Genomic DNA, 14795 nt, shown 5'->3' on the forward strand with positions numbered 1-14795 from the left:
CTCCAAACTGGCACCAGTGACCTCACAAAGTATATATGGTAAGTGAAGCTGCTTTAAACCACAAAGCCTGAAACTATTTCCTTCTGAAAAATGATTATTCAAATTACATATCCCATGGAAACTCCCTGCAATTTGAGGACTTGAGCAGAGGATTAAAATGTTGGGGTGAGCTATAAGCCTAAGAACATTGTTGGTGGCCTTTCTAATGCAGGACCCAATGATCAGAGCCATCCTCGTGGAGCAGAGACGGGAATGTACAGAAAATGTGATAGAAGAATCATGCACTTTTTACTTCACCCTCTTCTGTAAGGAAAGAAGGATGTATATTGGAGAGATTCTCCTCGGTGCCTTTTAAATCTTTTGCACTGGTTTTCACAGAACACCACTTCATGAAGAGGCTGTCACACACAGATGAATGCCCTGGATGGGAAGTCAGAAGTTCCAGCTTTTAGGAAACAGTAGGTGGAAGGAGAGTTTTTCATTCAAAGAATATGGGAAAAGGGGAGGAGAAACTGATATCCCATCTAAGGCTTCTGGGTCTCACAGGGATCCTTTTCATGTTCCTAAATCAGTCCAAGGGGGGTGGGGCAGGGTGCCAAAATGGGCTCATCAGTCACTCTGTGCATCCAAGCTGGAAAACATTTAACCCTGAGATGCAAATCATTTAATCATGCTGACTCAGTAGGGACCAAAAGTTGTGAACCCTTGGGATCCAGGAATTCCCAACATGATGTGATAATGCATTTCACAGCATGAACTTCAGATCTCTAGGACCCAGGCTGGGAAAAAGATGGCAGGGAATCTACATTCTCCTAAAGTTTTATCCTTCCCTACAAATGCATTGAAAAGGAGGGATCCCCAAGGGGAACTCCCACTTCCCGCCCCCTCCACATATCTTTTTCTTTCTGTTTGCACCATTAGGTCAGGAGGTTAATGAAAATGCACTTTAAAATTATAAAGAGGATAAAGCCAGGCATGAATATTAGATTTCCACTGGAGTCTGAATATTCCATCTGCACATTTTTAAGAAAACCCCATTGGCTGCAAATCTTACAGTTTTGTCCACATTTTGCCTGGATATGTCTGAGGTGCTTAGAAACTTGGTAAATGCTAATTACCTACCTTGAAAACAAAACTAGGAAGGCTGGTTGGTTCCCAGCTTAGACATGAGGTGTTGCAAGCTTTCTGTGTAGTTGAATAATTTGTCAGGATAACGTTGGGAGCAAACAAGAGCTGGGGATTGTATTTTTCATTTTCTATCATGTATTTTTCCCCTCCCCTTTTTCTTTAGCTTCTTTGCCCATCTATCTTTTTTCTTTTTCTTTTACAGAATACTCTCATCCTTAAGGATGGACCTGTAAATACACAGCATTTCCTCTTGATTCACTTAAAAATATTTACTTACTTCTTCGGGGCATCAATCCACATTAAAGGACAAAGTTCATTGCACCAAACAGCTACTCTTAGAAAGCTGCTTTTACAGCAAATATTATAAAATGATGCTTTGATTGAAGGATGACATCTGACATTAACGTCTCGATTGTGCTCACTCATTTTGAAGGAATGGCTCCAATGAAAGTAAATTGCTGCTGAAGACAAACCAACTGGAAAAGACCCTTGGTGCTTTTTTTTTCCTTTCTTTTTTGTCTCTTAAGGTTTTCACAATGGCTTCAAAGGCAACGTGAATTAATCATCTGTTTTGACCCAAGAGCAGCAGAACTTATTTTGAAGACTTAAACAGGCAACACAAATGTAAACAGAAATCTGGGACTCCCAAATGCTAAAGTTGGAAGGAGTCAGTCTGAAAACATCAATTCTACTCAGCGTTTATTTTCACTTGAAGATAGTGGAAATCATATAAATCACGGACAAAACGAGTTCTTCTTGCCTGGCAATTGTCCACATGAATCTGTTAACCTTTAAGTATAGATACAGAATTTTTTAATAGAAAGACAGGGCAATATGGCAGTTAGTTAGCAACTGATACTGTAAACTACAGGAGATACAAAGTTCTGTCATATAAATTAATTGCCATTACAAAAAGGCAACTGCTTGAGCTAAGAAGGTACAAAATTGGTAACTTCCATAAATATAACAAGAAGCTAAGTGAAGAAATACATAACAGACTGTTTTTCCTATATAATATTTGAATATGCAAACTAAGACACCTGTGGCACTTTACATGAAAGTAGGAATATGACAGACCACGCACACCACCCTCCCACCCACCCATGTCCGTCCAGACCCCCCCCCCCCCAAGTGGATTTCCCAAACACAGCAAATTCTAGGGTTACAAGGACAGGATGCCGCATGGAAGCAGCAAGACGGCGAGCTCTGAACTGCTAGACAAAGAAGGAGCCTTATTGACAGTTGTAAAGCATTAGGCGTCAGACAGAAACTTGTCAAAAACAGCTGTTGTTGGGTACTGATTGATAATGTTTTCATTCTGACGGCTGAGACACTGCAGACAGTCGTGGGTCTGAGAAGAAGCCCATCCCTGGCGCACACATGAACACACACACAGACAACGGGAAGTCATTTAACAGATGGCTTAGGAGCACTCAGCTACGGTATCTTAAAAAGACAACATTGTACATTTAATGAACTTGCAGAGAAAGCAATGCCTAATAATCATTTATTTTTCATAGAAGATGAGCACAACAGGACAAAATAAAAGCAGGGATTGTGCAAGTGGTCATCGGAATAAAAGTTCTGTGCTGCTCATGGGTTACATTTTAAAAATATTCCAGGATGCTGCAGACCAAATCTGAATATGAATCTTTTTGGATCCATTTCATTTAAAAAAAAAAAAAAAGAAAGAAAGCTTAAAAGAAGTGTTCGATGTTTCAAAGGTAATGATTTCCTTAAAATTCACCAACAAGATCAAACCACAAAAACTGTATCTGAATGACATATATCTTCTGGAGAATTACAAGGTAGTACATCACCTTGTAATAGAATGCGAGTCTGTGGTATTTGGGAAACAGTCAATGGAAAAAAAATTCCAAACATGTTTTTATTGCTCAGGTGAAAGGAGCAGTTTTCTCTCATTTGTTCACTTTGTAGTTTAAATGGTCAAAAATCTACAAAATACGCCAAAGGGTATTCTATCCATTAACCTCAATATCCATAGATTATTCCTGATTTAGAAAAAGTCAAAGGTGCCAAAACTTAGTAAAACTGTACATTAATCTCTGTATAATTTTATCATTTAAACAAAATGCAAAAAACAAAAACAAAAAAACAGTTCCAAACACTGAATCTAGGCCTTAAAATTATTTATTTGCTGCAGCCCTAGCACATTATTAAGGGCATACTGAAACCCCTGAAAATAGAGGTTTATAGTAGAAATACTGATAGACCTTTAATTACTGGATGGAGACATTGACAGACTCCATTAAACTACATTAGCACTTACTGAATGACTATACAGATGATTCTGCCTTTATTATCTTTGTCAAATCATGCCAGCTTAAGCCCTAGCCAGTATAAACTATACTTCATTTGGCTGTTTTTAAAAAGTTTTGTCTATTATTTTAAAAATTACTTTCTTTATATCAATCAGACATAAGATTTTTAGAAAAAGGTTTTCAGAAACATATTACACTGCAGCTTGACTTAATGTTGGGTAATTTTTCCATTAAAAAAATATTTGAGGACTTGATGAACAGTGATGCATACACTGTGCCTAAATTTCCTCTAACTCTTCTCAAAAGTGGAAATAATGTCTTTGCTCTTAGCAAAGAGCAGACTGAGGGAGACTTTAGATGTGATTAAAAAAAATTAGGCATCTTGTCTTTAAGTTCTTTGAAGTCAATTTTACTATGGCAAGGATATTCCTTTCTGATAAGGTGATTACCTGAAGTTTTTGGTGCTTATTTTTTCCCATATGCTGTAAGGCTGGTATACAAAAAACTTAAAAATAAGATAAAACCACAAAGAGATTTTGAAAAAGATACACATATTATGGGGAATGCCAGTCACACAACACTCCAGCCCAAACCCAGGGTAAGTGAGCCAAGGTTCTCAGTCTCCCTGAGTCCTCTATAAGGGATTTGATTTCTATGGGTCACAAATTCCATCCATTTTAGCACAGAGAAGAGCTGCTTAGAACAACAGAAGGAAGAGACATGAGGTGAAGATAATTAGTGGTAAACAGAGAATAAATTCTCTCTCAGTAGTGTGTCCTTGACAGTAATGCCGATGATAAGTCACCTGATTTACAGAATATTCACTTTAATAGAGAGATGAGAGTTTGAGATAACTGGAAGAAAACAGATACTAAAGCCATTACATAAAGTCCAGATACCAAAATAAAATTAAAGGGAGAAACTAACATGGTAGGCTCAAGGCCTTGTGGGAACCCATTTTCTTCACCAGATTTCACATTCTTACAGCTTCATGGTCTTTTTCTTCTAACAAATTTATCAGCTGAGAGAAGCTGTCTTTCAGTGCCTCCATGTCATCCAGCGAGCAGGGCTGCAGAATCCAGCGTTTTCCACGTGCAAGTGGTTCAAGTTCAAAATATTTTTTGACCTTAATTGGGGGGAGGGAGAGAAACAGATTATTAATTACATCGGAATCTTTCTCTTACTGAAATTTTGTGAGTTATGAAGTAGGGGAATTTTAAGAAGCTATGTGAACTTGATGTTCAGGACTTTCTAGAATCCCATCTGCAGCTGTGGTTATAATATAGGTTATATGTTGTGACCCAGGAGTGTTTTCTTTAGGGGTGAATGAACTGCTTGCAAGCTACCATTCTACCCATTCACTTAACAGCATGGGAGGTCTGATGAAGTCTGAGAAAGAATTATATGTACTATGGCACAGGTCAAAAACACACAGCAGAACACCAAAAAGTTGCAATTCAATGAAAGTAATTCTAGCAGAATTGTGTTCATTATATCACCTTGCTAACTTACTAAACTGGTGACAGCCAATAATATGTACACTGTCAATTACACAAGACAATTATTTTGATAAAACATACACACAACAAAAAATATAATTTAAATAAGCCTTTGTATCTCTCATTTAAATATGAGTCTCTGGCATATATTTCTGAGACCTGGGAAAGTGGTTTTCTAGTTAAGAGATAGAAAGCAAGTGCATGTATATGCATATATATTCTTATATAAATATACATACACACATAAAGTCTCTTAGCTTTTTTTCCTCCCAGTCTTGAATTTTCAGGGAGAAAAAAATCAAGACTTTATAACTGTTATGTGGGGTGTAGCATGTGCTATCGGAAAAACCTATCCTACTATGAATTGGTCACAAGTCACTCTCAGTGTGTGTGAGGTAGGATACTGACTAATAGCATACAGGATTACCAACTCTGGACAGCAAATAAATAACAAATTATCATGGTTTCCAGAAGTATTGATGATGTTTCTCTCAAAGGGTATGATAAAGTACAAAGTTCATGAAGCTACATACACACATACACATGCATAGACACTATATCACACAAGAACAGGATATTGTATTTTGGTAGCAGGGCTTACATTATATCAAACACAGTGAATAGCAGCAACAGAAGAAGTATTATTCAAAGATATTCTTTGTCAACAAACTGAGTTAAATCCCATGTGCCATGGAGTTACCACTTGCCAAGGTGTTACCTTAATCAATACCTTGACCCAGAAAAAAAAGGTGTTCCAATCTTAAGCCACTTCCAAATGTGGTTTCATTTTGACTTTATCATCACAAGTACCAGACTACTGTTAACAGCAGAGATATACCATTCAAAGTGGTATTAATATGTGTGTACGTTTTTTATGTAAGAAGATATAAATAACACTAAGCTTTTATGGTACTTTAGGAATCCCAAATATGCTAACACTTTACAGTTCAAGTGTGTCCCAAAAGTCCTTCGAGAGATGTCTGCAAATTCATAATACTCCTTCTAACAACAACAACAAAAAGTCCTTGAGAATGGAAGGACTCTCATTAATTCTGATTCTGAAGAGTAATGTGAAGCTCATTTACAGATCAGAAAATGGGTCCACGACTTCAGAACAATTTTTGGCCAAGATATTTTACAAACAAGAGGAATTCTCCCTTATGGAAAATGTAAGGTTCCTTCTTTTAATTTCTTTAGGGCAGTGAAAATTACTTACTTCAATAAGAATCTGAAATTGCTTGTGCAAAGACCAGGACCAAGAATCCAGTCTGCCTCCTCAAGGGAGGTGCTGCTGGTCAGTGGACCAAGGGACTGTGGGCCAGCATGGGGAGAAAGAGCTGGCAGGAACGACAGGTGGGGGACACATTCAAATCTATAGCTAGAAGGAGGAGTTGGTGCTCTAAGGAGTTTAAAATCAGAGAGGCTAGTCTCTTTGATTATGCCACAAAGAGGGCTTCAGGTTGTACCACAGAGGGAAGTCTGTGCTTATGACGCAATATGCTATTTGATCAACGATGCCTCCCATCAAGAGTGGACAGTGTGTTGGATGCAAATCCGGTACAGGAAGGAAGTTGTACCCTTGTCACATGGTATAACTTCAAATCTAAAAGAACAGCATTTTAAACATTGCTAATAACTGGGAAGAGGACTAGCGGCAAGAAATCCAATAATATTAAAGCTAACACAGTAAGTGCATATTATTAACATTACTTCCGTCAAATGGTTCATTTAAAATTTCACAGAATTCATCCTAGTAGCGTATTAACAGGTAATTTAAAAACAATGTTAGAAAATATTACAAAATATTGTAACTTGTGGTATTTGGCAACATGGATCAGATACAAAAGCACAGTAAGGATTTTAGGTACTAGGCAACTGAAAATATAGTCTATGATGCAGGCACATTTGGAAGATAATAAAGATGTCCAAAGGTAGTTATGTTTCAGAAGTTGTTCCTGCTGAATATTAACTATGAGAAGGAAATGGAAGCTTTGATTACAGGGTGGTCACCTGATGAAGGAGCCTACTGCTGTTAAGCCGACAAAGATGGCGGATAACCTGAGATTTTCAGATCTGTAACCTAAGTGGGTATCTAATTCTCCCATATTCACTTTCAGTTCAGTTCAGTCGCTCAGTCGTGTCTGACTCTTTGTGACCCCATGGACTGCAGCATGCCAGGCCTCCATGTCCATCACCAACTCCTGCAGTTTACTCAAATCTATGTCCACTGAGTCACTGACACCATCCAACCATCCCATCCTCTGTTGTCCCCTTCTCCTCCTGCCTTCAATCTTTCCCAGCATCCAGGTCTTTTCAAATGAGTCAGTTCTTCGCATCAGGTGGCCCAAGTATTGGAATTTCAGCGTTAGCATCAGTCCTTCCAATGAACATTCAGGACTGATTTCCTTTAGGATGGACTGGTTGGATCTTTTTGCAGTCCAAGGAACTCGCAAGAGTCTTCTCCAACACCATAGTTCAAAAGCATCAGTTCTTCAGATCTGTAACCTAAGTGGGTATGTAATTCTCCCATATTCACTTTACTGGTATCCAAATGACTCTACACCACTCTACATTTATAATATTTAAAAAACAAGTTTGGCATTCCAATGATATTCACATACACTAAGTGACTGTGTTTGCTGTGGGAACATAGCTTTTCACTACCCTGAGTTTTATGTTCCTAAAAACAAAGAGTACAACACAAAAAAGGGGACTATGAAGACAATGCTCTGTCTTGAACTTCTTCTTCAGGATAAAATTTTTTATTTTGCTTTCCTACATTAATCTGAAGAGCACATTTTACCACCTTCCCCGAATACGACAATAAAAATTACCTATTCACACACTCGACTTGTCCACAATCACTTTTTCTGTCCTTCAACATGCCACAGTATGATTTTAAAGAAAGGTGTTTAAGTTTGACCAAGATAAACCATATGTTTACATATTATATTTAAGGTTAAAAAAACTGCCCAAGATGCAGGGATCTGTTTTTTATGATGAACATCATTTTTTAAAGGTTATTTTCTTATCAAAATAAACATTTAAAAAATCACTCAAGAGAAATGAACCCAACTCTTTTTGACTACTTTATCAGCTGCTTAAATGTCATGGCTAACTGGAAACTGCTGGAATTAGGAGCTGGTGGTTGTTTCACATTGGCTTCTGGCAATGGCACTTGGGGCAATGACATTAGAATACAGCTGCCTGGCAACCTGTGGTCATTGAGCTATTTTCGGGATGGCCACAGAGAGTGGGCATTTGTCAGTGGCCATGAATCCACCCTAGAGATAGGAAAACAAAGCCACCATAAGTTGCTAACCTATTTTAGCCATGTCATCAGGGCCCTTTCTTCCCTCACGAAACTGTGGAGTGATTTGCATTACTGCATTCCATTATCCACACATTGCATTTACTGTAAAGTCCTAATATAACAAAGACAAATCGGTATCATCTCGTTGCTGCTAATTGTAGCAGCTGTTAAACCTGTGAGACGTTACATAGCACAGGAGAACCCCTGGTTGGGTGGGAGATATCTTTTATGTGTCCTTGAGTGGAGAAGTAACAAAATAATTCTTTCATATGTAACAAACCTCTAAGGAGGTTATAAAGATATTCACTGTTTTCCCTATCTTGCCCTTACTTCAAAAAACATGTTCAAAAATTTTATTTTGGGGATTCTCCTTGTGGTCCAGTGGCTAAGACTCTGTACTCCCAATGCAAGGGGCCTGGGTTCAGTTCCTGGTCAGAAACTAGATCCCACACACTGCAACTAAGAGTTACATGCCACAACTAAGGGTCCCATGTGCCACAACAAAGATACCATGTGCTGCAACTAGGACCTGGGACAGCCAAACAAATAAATATTGTTTCAAAATTTTATTTTTAATTCTCGCAAACCTGTTGTGACCACATTTCTGGAAGTCATGTAAATAGTTTCTGAACTGTAAAGATAGATCTTTCCTTTTCAAAAACATGCAAATCTTATTTATAATGATAACCTGCTTGTTTTTCTTCTGGTTTTGTTACTACACCATGTAAATAGTGCATGGTCAGAGTTGGTCTCGTTTTCCTTTAAACACTTTTGGGGAGCAGGGTCTACATCCAAGGGGTTATTGTTCCCATGTTACATGGAGTTGTTTTGTAAGCTCAGATATTTATAAACAGTACTTAGACCCACATTCATGTCTGTCAAGGTGTGACAACTTTTTAGGATATGTGGGACTGTGCTGTGTACCTTAGAATATGCCACCCCTACTCCTAGGGAATGCAACGCCATTAGTACCAACCAGTCCCTGCTACAGCAAAAAGAACAGTTCCCCCTTGCATGTCCAGAATATCACCTGGTGTAGTCCTGCTCCTGTAGGTATCTCTTGCCCCTGTCTGGAGCTATTAGCTTATTTTTCCATACTTTCACTGCTAGAGACAGAACCTGGATATTTTCTACCCTGCTGCTTCCCCAGATCCCCATCTACACACAATACATATGTTCTCTCTGCAGGAAACTAGCTGATTATAGTGGACCTCTCTTAATGCTTGGGGGTGGATGTGGTAGGCAGAGAAGCTGAATATGGAGGTTTGGAAATCTGCATCCTGAAAGCTGGCTTTCCACAGCTTCAGTCATTCAACCCCTACTTCTTGAAGGAGCCTGGAGAGTGTGCTCTAATGAGCATACCTGTGCCAGCGCTCCCCTTGCTAACATACAGGCTTCCACTGATTTAAGAGAATACTGTAAAACCAAACCAAACCAAAACAGAAACAACAGCCGCACAAGGGAATGGTCCTCACCATTTGTGTTTTAAGATTACAAGTCCCCTCCTCATTCCTGGCTTTTTAGTGGCCATGTACAAGTTAGTACTGCAGAGTTTACTAAAGGCGTTTTCACTCAGAGCACTATGATTCTATTTCAGCTGAAAGTAAGAAAAGCAACTGATTCAAATATAGAGGGTATGACTAGAATAATTCTGAAATCATGTAGATCAATTTGAGTAAGAAGAATTTTGGTAGAAGATTGTTACAAAAACCTTTAGGAATAAAGGCACCTTCTTTCTTCATCTTTTGTGAAGGAATCAGGACTCACGGAGTCTAGGTTGACAACTTCAGCTCCTTCCAACCAATAGTGACAGGTCAACAGGTAAGACAGACAGTAGAGACTACAGGGTGAGGATTGGCAACAAAATTCAGAAAGCTGGGAAAAACCGCAATTAGTGGGTTTGCTGACTAGAAGGGAAAGCTGGAGGATGATGCGAGAGAACACAACTCAGTTAATGGTCCTGAACTCAGTGGATTCAATACGGTTTCTTTGTCACAGCAATGTGTCCACTGCATGGTCTATAAAAAGAACTGCATGAATAATGTTTTTTTGAGACAGGTTCATATTGATTCTTAACTCTTTGATAAAAGTATGGTCTGGGGGTAAGGGATAAATTAAAAGTTTAGGATTAATAGATACATACTACTATACATAAAATAAACAAGGACCTAGTATGTAGTGCAGAGAACTATATTTGTTATTTTGTAATAACTTATAATAGAAAAGAATATGAAAAAGAATATATATGTGTATATGTATCACTTTGCCGTAAACCTGAAACTAACATAACATAATAAACTATATTTCAATTACAGGTTTCCCTGGTGGCTCAGGTGTTAAAGAATCTGCCTGCAATGCAGGAGACCTGGGTTCAATCCCTGTGTTGGGACGATCCCCTGGAGAAGGGAATGGCACCCCACTCCAATATTCTTGCCTGGAGAATTTCAGGGACAGAGGAGTTTGGCAGGCTACAGTCCATGGGATTGCAAAAGTCGGACACAGTTGAGCAACTAACACACACACACACACTTTCCAATTGAAAAAAAAAGTTCTGTCCGGATGAGAGATTTACCCCAGGGCTCCAATTAAGAAAGGATGCAAAGAGAGCCTGAATGTATTATAAAACTTGTAGGACATAGTCCGTGACTGTTAAAAAGGGAGTGGGACTTGCCTTGGCTACAATCTAGCTCCCTACTGTAGACACAACAGCAGAGACACCTACTGTATTCACACGTCACACTAGGGAAGAGCCTTGGTATTTAAATATTGACTCTGTGCTTTCTCTTTCCAACTCCATACACAAGGATGTCAAATCATACAGGTCAAGAAATTGGCCATGGTTTGGAGTATTTACACCATGGGAATCTGCAAGAGTAACAAACTAGGACTTTTTCTTTCTAGAGAATTGGTTGTTAAACTCTTACTAGCACATCACTAAGTACATGCATCTTGTATGAATGTTTGCAAAGGGGTTCTCCAGCTTAGCTTTTTTTTTACTGCAGAAGTTCATGGAACAGGCTTCACTTGGTAACCTTCAACAAAGTCAGAGAGAACTTTGCCCACACCATGGCTCCAGGACGGGGTCTGGAGATGAAGTAGCTGGGCATCATTAAGATTCTTTGGAGTGCATTCTTGGCAGCTGGTTCAAAGAAAGGTTAGTCTAGAGAGAGCAGCACCAGCTGTTCTCCTTTTCATTGTACTGCTTGCAGGATTCTTAGAAAGGCACTAAATGTGTCATTAAAGGTAGAAATAAGTAATACAAGTAAAACCAATTTGCCACAGTCCCGAAGATATTACTACATAGAATAGATATTTCTTTTTACTGAGTATTAATAGGGACCAGAAAATGACAACTTGATGCTAACCAATATGACAACATTACTTTGGGGTTTATGTTAATAATGGACAACTGGTTTCAAGAACACTGGGTGTAAAGAAAAAAGTGTAGTTCTGATAATATGGCTTGTTTCTTAAGCAAAGTGTGGCATGTCTGACCTTGGAATAATTAAAAACCAGACAAATGACTGCAGGTTATGACCTGTGATTGAGCCTCACCCTTATTAGAAGTCTTCTTGCCCAGGCAGTAACCTCTACATGTACAGAATGCTATATGTTGTGATAGTAATTATATAGAGATCCGGTATTTCACTGCACATGAGGATTTAGCCTTCCCCAGAAGAGCCAAATAAAATTATCCCATTTGCTTTGTTTGTGACATTTAGGACCTGAAAAGCATTCCTATTTTTATTTAATTTGTTAACCTGGAATTACAGAGCAAATTACATCTCTTTTTTCTTTTTTGATATACCTGGGGGTAGAGGTGATTATTCACTTAGCCCCAAAGCTTCCTAGCAGATCATCACTGTAAAAGGCACAGATTTAGACAGGAGTGCTTCCTGTTTTCAGGGAGCAATGGAATATAGGTCTTTCCATCTGTACCCTGTTCTACTCCCGTCATCCTACCTGGCCCGCTGCAGCCTGGGGCGACTCCTGCACATGGGCCTTGCTCCAGCTCCTGCTTCCCACCCCCAGATGCCTCCATCCACAGGTGGAGAGGATCACCTCTGAAGATGCAGGAGATAGCCTCCTGTTAGCTCAAGGGGAAGCCTCAATGTTACAGAAGAAACTTTTCCAACTGACCTTAGTCACAGTAGCCACCGTTGGTTGCCTCCTCAGCACTTAGGCACTATGAATTCCCTGTAAATAAAGTTTTATTGGAACACAGTCATGTTTATTCAGTTATTTATGGCTGCTTTCATGCTACAATGGCAAAGGTGAGTCATTTCCACAGAGACAGTGTGTCCTGCACAGCCTAGCAGAGTTGCTATCTGGCCCTTTAGAGAAAGCAAACTGCCAAGCCCTGGCTACAGCCTCCTGCAGCTTCCTCTCTGTCCAGCAGAGGCTCGAGGAGCGCTTGGCCGGCGCCTCCGTGTCACCTGGCTTGCCAGCCCTCCCCTCCACTGTGCCTCACACTTTAGGGGGACAGAGAAGTTGGCTTTTATAACCTGGCCACGATCCACTTATAATTTCAGATGTTTCAGTTGTGGTCGAGCAGACAGAAGGGTCATCTCTCAGCAAAGCACTACTTTTCCCCTCTGTGTTCAGCCTGGGTTTCTTTCATGAGCAGACTTCCTAAAGGCCACAGGATCTCCAAGGTGTGGGGTAACCTGCCAGTTTGAGGGATTTTGGTGTCCTTAGGAGGGTTTTAGTGCACAGAAATACAAGTTATTGTTATTTTACAGTTTAAAAAGAGACTATATAATTTATTAAATCTATAGTATCTGAAATGTAGTTTTTGTTGAAGCTATTATAGTCAACTTAAAAATCTTAATACTCTATCTATACATTTGTTAAGTTTTAACAAATACATTCAAGAAGCTTGAATTACTGTTTAGGTCCATTTCAAAACTTCATTTATAAATGTAATATATTCAGTTTCCTCTTAAAGCATTTGGACTAAGAATCAAACATCCTGAAATAGTTAAGATTTCTTTTCCAACAAGAATTCTTAAAAATTTCTTCCATTAAATTTATATATTCAATGACTCTCAAGTTCTGGAATATTCTATTTACAAGTTTAAACTCTCATACCTCTCTACATAGGAGGCCAATTCTGACCACTTACATATTTTAAATTAAATTGTACCTGCTTTTTTTTTTCACTTAGCAAAATGCTTTCAAGGTTCACCATGTACAGCATGTATCAGTACTTCATCCCTTTTTACAGTTGAATGTTATATTATATGGATATGCTATATATTGTTTATCCAGGTTCACCAACTGATGGAATTTGAGTTTCTTCTGCTTTTTGGCAATTATGAATTCAGTTATATGAACCATTACTTTCTCTTTAAGACAGACATTATCAATAATTATTATACAAATTAATAGGTTAAGATATTCAGACTCAATGGGAATGAAGCAGCTCCACGAGTCTAATGCGAATTTCATTTCACCCAGATTCACTAGGATCTTCTACTTTTACTAATGTCACACAGATTTTGGATAATTATTCTCCAATTTTTTTCATGTGTATGAATCAGTTCCTTGAGGGTACAGGGCTTCCCTGGTGGCTCAGAGGTTAAAGCGTCTGCCTGCAATGCGGGAGAGCTGGGTTCTATCTCTGGGTTGGGAAGATCCCCTGGAGAAGGAAATGGCAACCCACTCCAGTATTCTTGCCTGGAGAATGCCATGGACAGAGGAACCTGGTGGGGTACAGTCCATGGGGTTGCAAAGTGTCAGACACGACTGAGTGACTTAACCTTCACTTTCAATGTACCCAGTACAATGTCAGACATAAATGTACTCAGTACAATGAAACTATAGTGATAAGGGCAACACAATATGTAGTATATTTCATCCCATATTAAAATGTTAGTAAAGGAGAGAGACTGAATATTGGAGAGAAGTTACCACTCTTCACAATTAATTAGGCTAAGGTTTAGAAGGTGGGATTTCATGAACAGTTTCAAAACTGTAGGCCTAAGTGATTTAAACTCTATTATATACAAATGCCTGCAGGCAGCTGCAGTGAATTGTTTTGCAAACAGAAAAGTAAACAGCCTATCATGGAAAACAGAACCCAGTCCAGAAATCCCAAGACCCACAGGACACTTATGTTTTGAGCTATTCCTTTAATCTATGTCCAAATAAAGCAACTAATTTTTATCTTAGAGAATAGAAAGCACTGACATACGCAAAAAGAGAAGCATCAGTACACTTGTCTTTGCATGCAGGTGCAGGCATCGGACTTTTCAATAGCATCTATAACATAGCCATTAATTGAAGAGGCAGCCAGTTTCCAACAGCTCACCATTTTCTTTTTTCTCTTCTCTCCTTCCTTTATTCTACTCTTTCAAAACAGCATTCATTTTGGATGCCAAGCACTTCTAGGGTGTTACACTTGCTTCTGCATCCTCTATGTTGGGAGAATACTCATGTTATGATTTATCTTTATTTCAAGAAAGTAAATATTGTTAAGTAGGAAAAAATCTATTTATGAAAAACTTTCTCCTGGCAAGAGAATATGGTTGGTTAGTCCTACCTATATGAATGAGAGCTAGTCAAGTATGT

General features: G+C 38.8%; 1 protein-coding gene across 1 annotated transcript in view; it reads right to left on the reverse strand.

Moving 5' to 3' along the window:
- Positions 1 to 2239: 2239 nt before the first annotated feature.
- Positions 2240 to 14795, reverse strand: part of ARL15 (ADP ribosylation factor like GTPase 15) — a 448900-nt gene continuing 436344 nt past the window's right edge. The window contains exon 5 of the mRNA XM_065905256.1: positions 2240 to 4536. Within this exon, the coding sequence (XP_065761328.1) occupies positions 4384 to 4536 (153 nt within the window). The 3' untranslated portion in view covers positions 2240 to 4383. The remainder of the gene's footprint in view (positions 4537 to 14795) is intronic.

This window comes from Muntiacus reevesi, chromosome 14 (genome assembly GCF_963930625.1).
Source record: "Muntiacus reevesi chromosome 14, mMunRee1.1, whole genome shotgun sequence".
Classification (NCBI taxonomy): domain Eukaryota; kingdom Metazoa; phylum Chordata; class Mammalia; order Artiodactyla; family Cervidae; genus Muntiacus; species Muntiacus reevesi.